At 47.0% G+C, this 11,816-nt stretch overlaps 1 protein-coding gene across 3 annotated transcripts; it reads right to left on the reverse strand.

Moving 5' to 3' along the window:
* Nucleotides 1–3,276: 3,276 nt before the first annotated feature.
* Nucleotides 3,277–11,025, reverse strand: LOC109882419 (B-cell lymphoma/leukemia 11B-like). Of its 3 annotated transcripts, XM_031787898.1 has the most exons (3): nucleotides 9,088–11,025; nucleotides 7,901–7,970; nucleotides 3,277–6,460 (listed from the first exon to the last, which is right to left on the reverse strand). In XM_031787898.1, exons 1-3 carry the CDS (start codon nucleotides 11,003–11,005, stop codon nucleotides 6,442–6,444), a joined length of 2,007 nt encoding a protein of 668 aa, XP_031643758.1. In that variant the 5' UTR covers nucleotides 11,006–11,025; the 3' UTR covers nucleotides 3,277–6,441. The 3 variants fall into 3 exon arrangements, 2 of the variants coding, with proteins under 2 accessions (XP_031643758.1, XP_031643759.1); XM_031787899.1 differs by lacking the exon at nucleotides 7,901–7,970 and having other exon boundaries at nucleotides 9,088–11,021; XR_004202694.1 differs by having other exon boundaries at nucleotides 4,610–6,460; nucleotides 7,901–11,025.
* Between the last annotated feature and the right edge of the window lie 791 nt (nucleotides 11,026–11,816).

Consider the following 11,816-nt stretch of genomic DNA (forward strand, 5'->3'; position numbering starts at 1 on the left):
CAACCCCTCTACATCCAACCAGCCAGTGGAGCAGATCCCTTCTTCAACCCCTCTACATCCAACCAGCCAGCAGGGAGCAGATCCCTTCTTCAACCCCTCTACATCCAACCAGCCAGCAGGGAGCAGATCCCTTCTTCAACCCCTCTACGTCCAACCAGCCAGCGGAGCAGATCCCTTCTTCAACCCCTCTACATCCAACCAGCCAGTGGGGAGCAGATCCCTTCCTCAACCCCTCTACATCCAACCAGCCAGTGGGGAGCAGATCCCTTCTTCAACCCCTCTGCATCCAACCAGCCAGTGGGGAGCAGATCCCTTCTTCAACCCCTCTATGTCCAACCAGCCAGTGGGGAGCAGATCCCTTCTTCAACCCCTCTACATCCAACCAGCCAGCAGGGAGCAGATCCCTTCTTTAACCCCTATACATCCAACCAGCCAGTGGGGAGCAGATCCCTTCTTCAACCCCTCTACGTCCAACCAGCCAGTGGGGAGCAGATCCCTTCTTCAACCCCTCTACATCCAACCAGCCAACAGGGAGCAGATCCCTTCTTCAACCCCTCTACATCCAACAAGCCAGTGGAGCAGATCCCTTCTTCAACCCCTCTACATCCAACCAGCCAGCAGGGAGCAGATCCCTTCTTCAACCCCTCTACATCCAACCAGCCAGTGGGGAGCAGATCCCTTCTTCAACCCCTCTACGTCCAACCAGCCAGCGGAGCAGATCCCTTCTTCAACCCCTCTACATCCAACCAGCCAGTGGGGAGCAGATCCCTTCTTCAACCCCTCTACATCCAACCAGCCAGTGGGGAGCAGATCCCTTCTTCAACCCCTCTACGTCCAACCAGCCAGCGGAGCAGATCCCTTCTTCAACCCCTCTACATCCAACCAGCCAGCAGGGAGCAGATCCCTTCTTCAACCCCTCTACATCCAACCAGCCAGTGGGGATCAGATCCCTTCTTCAACCCATCTACGTCCAACCAGCCAGTGGGGAGCAGATCCCTTCTTCAACCCCTCTACGTCCAACCAGCCAGTGGAGCAGATCCCTTCTTCAACCCCTCTACATCCAACCAGCCAGCAGGGAGCAGATCCCTTCTTCAACCCCTCTAAATCCAACCAGCCAGTGGGGAGCAGATCCCTTCTTCAACCCCTCTACATCCAACCAGCCAGTGGAGCAGATCCCTTCTTCAACCCCTCTACATCCAACCAGCCAGCAGGGAGCAGATCCCTTCTTCAACCCCTCTACGTCCAACCAGCCAGCGGAGCAGATCCCTTCTTCAACCCCTCTACGTCCAACCAGCCAGTGGGGAGCAGATCCCTTCTTCAACCCCTCTACATCCAACCAGCCAGTGGGGAGCAGATCCCTTCTTCAACCCCTCTACATCCAACCAGCCAGTGGGGAGCAGATCCCTTCTTCAACCCCTCTGCATCCAACCAGCCAGTGGGGAGCAGATCCCTTCTTCAACCCCTCTATGTCCAACCAGCCAGTGGGGAGCAGATCCCTTCTTCAACCCCTCTACATCCAACCAGCCAGCAGGGAGCAGATCCCTTCTTCAACCCCTATACATCCAACCAGCCAGTGGGGAGCAGATCCCTTCTTCAACCCCTCTACGTCCAACCAGCCAGTGGGGAGCAGATCCCTTCTTCAACCCCTCTACATCCAACCAGCCAACAGGGAGCAGATCCCTTCTTCAACCCCTCTACATCCAACCAGCCAGTGGAGCAGATCCCTTCTTCAACCCCTCTACATCCAACCAGCCAGCAGGGAGCAGATCCCTTCTACAACCCCTCTACATCCAACCAGCCAGTGGGGAGCAGATCCCTTCTTCAACCCCTCTAAGTCCAACCAGCCAGCGGAGCAGATCCCTTCTTCAACCCCTCTACATCCAACCAGCCAGTGGGGAGCAGATCCCTTCTTCAACCCCTCTACATCCAACAAGCCAGTGGGGAGCAGATCCCTTCTTCAACCCCTCTGCATCCAACCAGCCAGTGGGGAGCAGATCCCTTCTTCAACCCCTCTATGTCCAACCAGCCAGTGGGGAGCAGATCCCTTCTTCAACCCCTCTGCATCCAACCAGCCAGTGGGGAGCAGATCCCTTCTTCAACCCCTCTATGTCCAACCAGCCAGTGGGGAGCAGATCCCTTCTTCAACCCCTCTACATCCAACCAGCCAGCAGGGAGCAGATCCCTTCTTCAACCCCTATACATCCAACCAGCCAGTGGGGAGCAGATCCCTTCTTCAACCCCTCTACGTCCAACCAGCCAGTGGGGAGCAGATCCCTTCTTCAACCCCTCTACATCCAACCAGCCAACAGGGAGCAGATCCCTTCTTCAACCCCTCTACATCCAACCAGCCAGTGGAGCAGATCCCTTCTTCAACCCCTCTACATCCAACCAGCCAGCAGGGAGCAGATCCCTTCTTCAACCCCTCTACATCCAACCAGCCAGTGGGGAGCAGATCCCTTCTTCAACCCCTCTACGTCCAACCAGCCAGCGGAGCAGATCCCTTCTTCAACCCCTCTACATCCAACCAGCCAGTGGGGAGCAGATCCCTTCTTCAACCCCTCTACATCCAACCAGCCAGTGGGGAGCAGATCCCTTCTTCAACCCCTCTACGTCCAACCAGCCAGTGGAGCAGATCCCTTCTTCAACCCCTCTACATCCAACCAGCCAGCAGGGAGCAGATCCCTTCTTCAACCCCTCTACATCCAACCAGCCAGTGGGGAGCAGATACCTTCTTCAACCCCTCTACGTCCAACCAGCCAGTGGGGAGCAGATTGAGTGACAGGGATCAGAGTCTGCAGTGCAGGAAATGTGCCACCAAGGATGCCTTCATATATCAGGCATTTATGTATATCCTGAAGTTGATTTTAGAAGTGGTTTTGGTTGAAAAGACAGAATAAGTGTGATGGTATTGGATTAGTTTAATGCACATGGAAGGAAGAGTGAAATATGTTATTTTGTAAGTTTAATATTAGATGTTTTCTTTCCTATGTACTCATCAATTTCTACATTTCAGAAGTTCCATGACTTAAAAATGTGTGTGTGTGTGTGTGTGTGTGTGTGTGTGTGTGTGTGTGTGTGTGTGTGTGTGTGTGTGTGTGTGTGTGTGTGTGTGTGTGTGTGTGTGTGTGTGTGTGTGTGTGTGTGTGTGTGTGTGTGTGTGTGTGTGTGTGTGTGTGTGTGTGTGTGTGTGTGTGTGTGTATTGATCCTGTTGCATAATGTGGTGAACATGCATCTTTCGGATGTATTTCAAATAAAGAGCGCAGAGACAGGCCAAGTGATGTCTGAATGTCATGTTTACTGTAACGAACCAATGGCATTGGACTCATCAGTCCTGAGAACGACGGAACGCTGTCCTCACCTCAGTGACATCACAGACAACACAGCCAATTGCAGCCTAAATAATCAGTTGATGTATTTAAATAAAGTGACATCACACACAGCATAACATCCCTACTCAAAGCCCCCAGCCCTCCCCCTGTATGTCCAGACCCGGACCACTTCCCTTTGTACTCGAACATTATTACATATAAAAAAGATTTCTTTATCCCAACCCTGTGTTATTATTTAAATACAAACATTCAAACAATCTCAAATGAAATAGTAAAATGATTGAATGTCAAACATAAAGAGTGGAAAGCAGCAAAGCACTTTTGTATTTTTATTTCCTAATTCAGGACCGGCGTACTAACGTCCACTCAGTCTCTCATGTAGAGGGACTACTGGCCTAGCCCAATACACCTGCACCTTGGAAGGAAAACAAAATGAATATACCCACAGACTGGGCAGTGTTCCATGAATATGTCTATACACAAAGTGAACACCATCAACAGCCTAGCTTAGCCTTGCTCTGCTTGGTGTTCTGTCTACGGTGCCCAGGGGCGGACAAACAGTGCAGCCAACACGGAATAGCTCTTAGCACATATCAAAGCACCAATATTTTAAGGGAAACATAAAATCGTAAAAAGAAGGTAAAACACAGATATGGGTGTTCTGTGCTGCTAAACAGTTGGAGGACAGTTCTGTACATCTAAGTGAGCAGCTTTCATATAAACACCCTGGTTCTGACTGATTGATAGTTGTCCATATGATTGTGGTCAGGTACGGTAGCTACTAACTGCCTGTAATTGTAGCTTCTGGTTTGAGGCGAATGCAGCTAGTAGCTTTGATTGTATCCAGCCAGCCTCGGCTGCTCTGTGTACACTACATGGTTCTGTGAGACGATGTCTAACTAAGGTATCCAGATATATAATCTCCCTGCACCTCATAAGAGACTTTACCATTTTTTCTCCAATGTGTGTATCTTTTTCTACACACTCTATCCATGTCCTTTCTCTGACTGGTGGCCAGACCTGTCTGCCTGCGTCTCTACCACATCATGCTTGTATATGTTCTCCATTCTTCTCATGCTGTGAAGTCTATGGGTTGGCAGGTCAGGTTCCCGTACAACTGACACACAGGTCACCAAAGGTCTAGGGTCAAAGGGCAGCTAGATGACCCTAAAGAGAGATGGTCACTGCCAGTGCCAGTTAGAACACATAGAAATGTTCAAATCTAAATAGAAAAACTAAAGATATGTACAACCAACAGAATAGTAAACAAAAACATTACTTTTTGTTGCTAAAAGGTCAAACAACCTTTTTATTTCCCTTCTGTACAATAAGGTTCATGTCAACAATGCAAATTCATCATGGGTTTTCTGCACTATTTTATCCTGCCAAATTAAATCAAATAAATGGTGGCAGCCTGTGAGTTTTATCTTGAAGTTGCAATGTTGTCCCCCTACCCCAAATAAGATAATGACATACGGGTACTTAAAGTACCCTTTTCACGAAGGATGCACATACAGGTTCAAAAAGACAAGCTTCTGTAGAAAGACAACAAGTGCCTACACATGTATTTCAAACCAGCCAATGAACAGCATCCATTCCAGAAGCAGAACATAGATACATGTCAGTATTTTACTGCAAAGCAATAACAATGTTCCATAGTTTCTACGAGGGGAAATTCAGACATGATGCAGCTTCCCCCCCCCCACCCCATCCAAGTTGGTTACCAGTTCACTTTTTATTTGATTTATTTTCATTTTATTACACCAATGCAGCAAAAGGAGAAGTTACTAAAACTGAAGACTTTTACAGTTACAGTGACAAAAACATTTTTAAAAGACCCACCATTTAAATTGGACTCCAAAATAAAAATAAAGAAACAATAACTTTTTTAATATTTTTGTAAAATGCCCATTTTCCAATATTACAAATACTGGTATACTTTTACAGTAAACAAGAAAAATGTCATATATATTCATATATATTCATATATATATATATACTAAAACCCCGTCACCAAAAAACAATATACACATCGCCACCATGGCATTCAGAGAAACTGTATAAGCAAACTTGAAGAAAAGAAATACTGGTTTAAAACACACATACACACAAATATTATTTTACCCTTGTACTTGTTTCAATACTGTAAACGTATTTTAAGACAGAGTGCACTAAATTCTTTTTTTGTTTCTGCAGTTCCTGATTTTTAGTCCAGTCTCTTCCTTGACTATTGTGTGGCATAACAATCCACTCGGACCATGTTTCTAGGGATACAGTCTTGTCCTGATTTGAAGAATTTGATATATATCTATATAGGTTTATGCATTTCTATGTACATATGCATACATATATACAGACACAGACACATCATTGTTGTGCTGGCTACTCCTAACCTAAATGCAGCTTTGTTTTATTTTTTAGAAGTAATATCTCTGATATTCTATTGGAATTTCATAAGCAAATTAGATACTAAGTTGACACATAAATTTAATACATTGTTTTCATTTTGTTCAAATCCTTTGCTTCACAAAAGTGTCGCATTTGTCTTGAGAGACGGTGAATAGGAAGATCAGTATTCAAGGCACACTCATGTCAAATTGAATGGCAGTACAAAAAGTGTCCAAATAAATTAATTTTCATTTTTATAGTGCCAGTATTGAGAAAGCCAAGCTTATAGCAACGCTGGCACTTCAATATCAGCTGATCCCAAACTATAGAACCCTTCACCCAGGCCGAGTAAATCCAGTCAAAGTCATTTCTTGCTCAGAAGCCGTATTTTCCATTTTCTTTTTCTTTTTGTGTGTAAAAAAATGATTGACAAATCATAGTACGGGTCAACTGCAAAGATATGTGTTTTTCTCTTCTTTTTTTCTCAATGAAAGATTTTTAACTAAAAAAACAAACATTTTTGCGTGGATGTCAAAGGTCAACTTGAGGGGGTTTGAACAGGGGGGGGGGGTAGGACAGGGGTACATTATTCAAAATAACAAGGAGTGCTGATTTGGGCAAAGGTTGGTGCTTGCTGAAGACCGAAAAATCTTTCCTAAAAAGCTCACTCAGCTGTGCATTCTGTGTGTGTCAGAGTTGCTACTTCTTTCAGAATGCGTTCAACTACACATCACAGGGAGCCCTGAATGAGGAAAGAAAGAAAAAATTGTCTTACTGTTTGGGCACACGCTCAACAGAATTCTACAGACACTGTTTGTATCTATAACTGTGCAATTTACTGGTCTGCATATCACTAAGTAACTAACTGCCACTGGTTCTGTCTCGCAGCGGACAAGACCATTTTAACCAGAAGAAAATACAACATCATAAACACTTTGACTATGGCACACTATACAATCAAACTTGTTACTATACAGGTATAAATTCATTTTGTCAAAATGTATAGATATTTATAGAAAAAATGCATAGGGCAGTGATATCATAAAACATCGTTACTGAATGTATGTAGAGTTAATAATAATATAGAATTACATTTAGGTACGTAATTCTCATCTGGTTAAAGAGGTGGTGACCGCTTTGGTAGTGACTACTACCACCACCCAGCCCCTTTCCTAAACCACCACCCAGCCTCTTCCTAAACCACCACCCAGCCCCTTCCTAAACCACCACCCAGCCCCTTCCTAATCCACCACCCAGCCCCTTCCTAATCCACCACCCAGCCCCTTCCTAAACCACCACCCAGCCCCTTCCTAATCCACCACCCATCCCCTTCCTAAACCACCACCCAGCCCCTTCCTAAACCACCATCCAGCCTCTTCCTAAACCACCACCCAGCCCCTTCCTAATCTACCACCCAGCCCCTTCCTAAACCACCACCCAGCCCCTTCTTAAAACACTACCCAGCCCCTTCCTAAACCACCACCCAGCCCCTTCCTAAACCACCACCCAGCCCCTTGCTAAACCACCACCCAGCCCCTTCCTAAACCACCACTCAGCCCCTTCCTAATCCACCACCCAGCCCCTTCCTAATCCACCATCCAGCCCCTTCCTAAACCACCACCCAGTCCCTTCCTAATATACCACCCAGCCCCTTCCTAAACCACCACCCAGCCCCTTCCTAATCCACCATCCAGCCCCTTCCTAATCCACCACCCAGTCCCTTCCTAAACCACCACCCAGCCCCTTCCTAATCCACCACCCAGCCCCTTCCTAATCCACCACCCAGTCACTTCCTAAACCACCACCAGAGAAACATTAAATATGAATGGTGATCAAAACAGAGAAAGCAGAGTTTAAGGAGATACACCTTGCCTACAGAATGTGTCAATACCTGGCAGTTTGAAATGACTGAGTGAGACTGAGGGTGATGAGGCTGTCTGTAATGCTACTCTGTGCCCAGTGTCCGATAGGGAGTTTTTAATAGTGCTGGAAGTTGTAATAGTCAGCTGGCAGAGGAGTGAGACACAGTGTGCATCAGAGACGAGGGACGGGGAATTGGGAGGAGAGTGTAATATATGCAATAATCTAAGGGCACGGGCGATTGTGTTAAACTCATCCGTGGAATGATAATGAAGGGGTGAATGACATCATGAAGAAGAGGGAAGAGACCCCTATAGCTCACCCTAAGATCTCCCTGCTCTCTCTGGCTATAAAGCTCCGCAGTTTAGCCCGACGGTTTAGCCATCCTACAACTGTGTGATAAAAGATAGAAAACATCAGTATGTGCATTGTTATAGCATTTCTGTTATGTTTAGTAGGATGGGTTAGGGTGAGTTTAGGAGGAGCTAGTTTAGATGCAGTGTGAGAACAGTATGAGGGGATTCTATAGAAATACACAATGTCTCTGTTTCTCTAGCGTTGTCTGTCAGGGGTGGGTACTAGGTACCAGTAAGCGTGTTTTTGTGTTCTTCTGCTTCGTCTTCTTCTTTATTTTTAATGGATGTATTTACTGGAGAAGAGGCGGGGTTTGTGAAACCTCCGGATCCTCTTTAGATTTACTGTCATAAATGACATTCAGTGCTACATATCCAATTAGATGAACATGTTAAAAGTCAGTTCATGCTACAATGCCAAAGGATTGTTGTCCGCGAATGTATATCCTATCATGTATAACAAATCAAAAATTGCTTCGTCAGTTATGCTTAAAACATTTTTTAAGATTAAAATCGGGCTTCTCTTCAGGAAATTACACGTGTAGTTTAAATATACAATTATCTATAAGCAGTTTTTTTTCTGTCTGCTAAAAAGAAATCTCAGGATATCCTCTGGGTTTTTAAAAAAGGAAATAAAATCCCAGCAATTAAAATAAAAAGTAAAACAAATTTTAAAATGACAAAATAAAATAGTACCTGTACATGCCAAAATATTACAAAATCCAATAAATACAGAAATTATTGCACAGTTAAAGGCTCCAAAAATGGTATCATTTAATTAATCCTCTGATCAACTGTTAAAAAGGATCTTTAGCCAAATGAGGCAGTTTAGACCGGCTTTAATTGGTGCTGTTAATATCTGTTTGTTTGTTTAATTGTTTTTCTCAGTTAACAGTTTCTTAGGCAAAAACATCAAATTAACCCAAAATGCGATATTTAAGAAAAAGAGTATCCAGCTACCCCTTTTTGTGTTTGTTTGTTTTTCAAGGTTGTGGCGAAAGAGGCAAAATAGGAAAATCTGTCTTAGCTTCTCTCGCTTCAATTTTGACCTCGTTGGTCATCAAATGTTCCCCGTGCCACTTTTTCATGTGTTTCTCGAGAGTGCTGTACACACTGAAGGGCATTTGGCAAATGTCACAGCGGTACACTTCCTTACCCATCTGTCCGTGGGTCTTCATGTGGCGGGTGAGCTTGGAGCTCTGGGCGCAGGCGTAGTTGCACAGCTCACACTTGTAGGGCCTCTCTCCCGTGTGGCTGCGTCGGTGCACTGTCAGGTTGCTGCAGTTCTTGAACACCTTGCCGCAGTACTCGCAGGTGTCGCTCCGTCGGCTCTCCTTGGAGCCGGGCCGGCCGGATCCCATGCCCCCCAGGTGAGGGGTGCTACCCCCGCTGGCTGTACCGCTGCGACCCGACAGGCCGCCATCCAGGAGGTCCCCAGGAGGTGTGGAGAAGCGCAGGCTGCCGTTCTCAGATGAGTGCTCAGAGGATGTGCCGAAGGGAGATTGTCTGGAGTCGGTGAAGCCCAGGAAAGGGTCTTTGATGAAGTGTCGTGAGGCGGCATAACCCACCAGCCACTGAGAGTAGACGTTCTCAGAGGGGATGATTGGTGCCGGGGGCATGTCCAGATCCTTCTCAATCTTGATCCTCTTGTTGGAGGAGTTGGACAGGCTGGGGCTGGTGATGGGTGTGGGCTTGCGGGGGAAAAGGCTTGAGAAAGAGTTGCCGGAGCCACAGTTCCTGCCGTTGACAGTGGGCCTTTGGTGATCCCTTTCCATTTGGTGGTGATGATGCTCCCTCTCCATCTCTCCCACCACAGAGTCCTCATCCCCAGTGTCCCGCTGCCCGTCAGACCCCTTCTTAGAGAAGGGCATCCGATTTTTACGATTGTCAACTATCAAGTTATTGTACTGCTGTATAGTGTTCAGGCCCACATTCTCCACCATCTTACCCAGGGAGAGAGAGTTCTTCTCGTCTGGCGGAGGCTTGGAGCCGTTTTCACGGTTACGGTAGAACTCCATGTTGTCCATGCTGAAGTTTGACTCTGGCCTGCTCTCGTTCTCCATCTCCTCTTCATCCTCTTCCTCTTCCTCCTCTTCACCCTCACCCCTGAAGTCTCCCTCTCTGTTCTTCATGCCTTCTCCGGTCACTTCGCTGGTGCCTGGCTCGGGGGAGCTTGTGGTGGAAAGCCCATCGTCAGACCTCCCTGTCATGGAGCCAGATTTGTGCATGTGTGTCTTCATGTGCCTCTTCAGCTTGCTGGCCTGGGAGCAGGCATGGTCACACAGCTGACACTTATAGGGCTTCTCCCCGGTGTGGCTCCGCCGGTGGACCACCAGGTTACTCTGGAACTTGAAGCTCTTCCCGCAGAACTCACATGACTTGCTCTTGGCCTGCGTCTGGGGCGGGGTGGTGCTGTTGGGGGGCATGGCCGGCAGGGGCGGGGTGCTGAGAAAGGGTGACTTGGGGCTTGGCTGGAAGGGGTTGGGGTTGAGCAGGCGGTGCATAGGGTTGTTCCGGCTGGGCGAAAGAGGAGGTGTGGCCACGTTATTGCTCCCCGCCAGCTCCCTGAGCCGCCTGGAAAAGTCCATGGATTGGGCCTCGATGGCCATGGGCGTCAGCCGCATCACCCTCTCAAAGGCACTGGGGTGCTGGGAGATGAGCCCCATTTCCTCGGCACTAAGGCGTTCCAGCCGGTGGGGGTCCAGGTGGTGGCGGGGTGAGGGGCTGACGAAGGGCGGCGTGTTGGGGAGGCCTCCACGGTTCTCCATGAAGCCTGGTGGGGGCTCCCGGAGCAGGGGCCCAGTCATCCTCAACAGGTGGAAGGGGTTGTTCTCTCCCAGAAAGTTGGCGAGGGGGGACTGGGGGATGGAGTCCTGGCCCATGGGCGGTCCGGGGATGGTGATGCGGGGGGTAAGCGACGAACTGGAGGGGTTGGACTCCAGGTAGATGCGGATGCCATGGCTGTTCTGGGCGTGCTGCAGGAGGAACCAGGCACTGGGAAAGGGCTGCTTACACGTGGTGCAGATGTAGCTCGAAGGCTCGTCCCTGCCTCCTGCAACACAGGAGAAACACATACAAGAAAGAAAATCATTAAAACATGTTCTTCAAAACAAAATATTTTTCAATGAATTCAATGACAGTAACTTCACATCTATCTGAGGAATACTATTTAGATTTTGTTTAGTGGTATTCGGTAGTCAGTAAAAAATACAACAAGTTTGGTGTTTCTGTATGGTGAAGCTGGTGACTATGTTTGTATTTCTGTTACCATATTTCCTTACAATAAACCTATTTCTTACGTATGGGGAGTGAAACAACTGAAACACACCTGTATATCTGACAGCTGTGTTTTCAGGATTTAAAACTACCACTGATAAACATGGTTATCACCCGGTCATGTGTTGATTTATACAAGGAGAGGAACTTTGCAGAGAGAGGGCCATCAGAGGGCGATCAGACAGACTTTGTTATCCATATTTGCCTAATACCTCCAGTAGCTGAAATAGTCTTTACACATCATGTTGTCACATAACAGGGACATATTTATCAGGCTTTTGACAAGTGCATTTCCATAGTCACTGTGGATTGGCCGACGCGGTGGGACCACTGTACACACCAGTTTAAGTGCTCTTTAATCTCTCCAATTTACAAATCTCAAAATGATTACACCATGCATGTGTGTTTTGGTGTGTGTGTTTTGGTGTGTGTGTGTGTCTTTAAAATCCACGAAGCCGTCCAAGCAGAGGGACTTTAATAATCACAGAGACGGCAAAGTAATATGGCTCTATGCTGAGAAAGTACAACTTTCTTACAAAGTGAGTACAACTCACTTTCTTACAAATAAAGGCCTCGTGCCTCGAGGGAACAAATGAAAAAAGAGAGGAA

This window comes from Oncorhynchus kisutch, linkage group LG14, assembly GCF_002021735.2.
Source record: "Oncorhynchus kisutch isolate 150728-3 linkage group LG14, Okis_V2, whole genome shotgun sequence".
Taxonomy (NCBI): domain Eukaryota; kingdom Metazoa; phylum Chordata; class Actinopteri; order Salmoniformes; family Salmonidae; genus Oncorhynchus; species Oncorhynchus kisutch.

Bases quoted from the DNA above. Each gene is read 5' to 3' on its own strand.
- LOC109882419 (XM_031787898.1), bottom strand. From the start codon at position 11,005: ATGTGTTTCTCCTGTGTTGCAGGAGGCAGGGACGAGCCTTCGAGCTAC. The intron at 7,971-9,087 runs GTAAGGAAGTGT...TTTATCACACAG, and splicing joins GAAGACCCACGGACAGATGG to TTGTAGGATGGCTAAACCGT.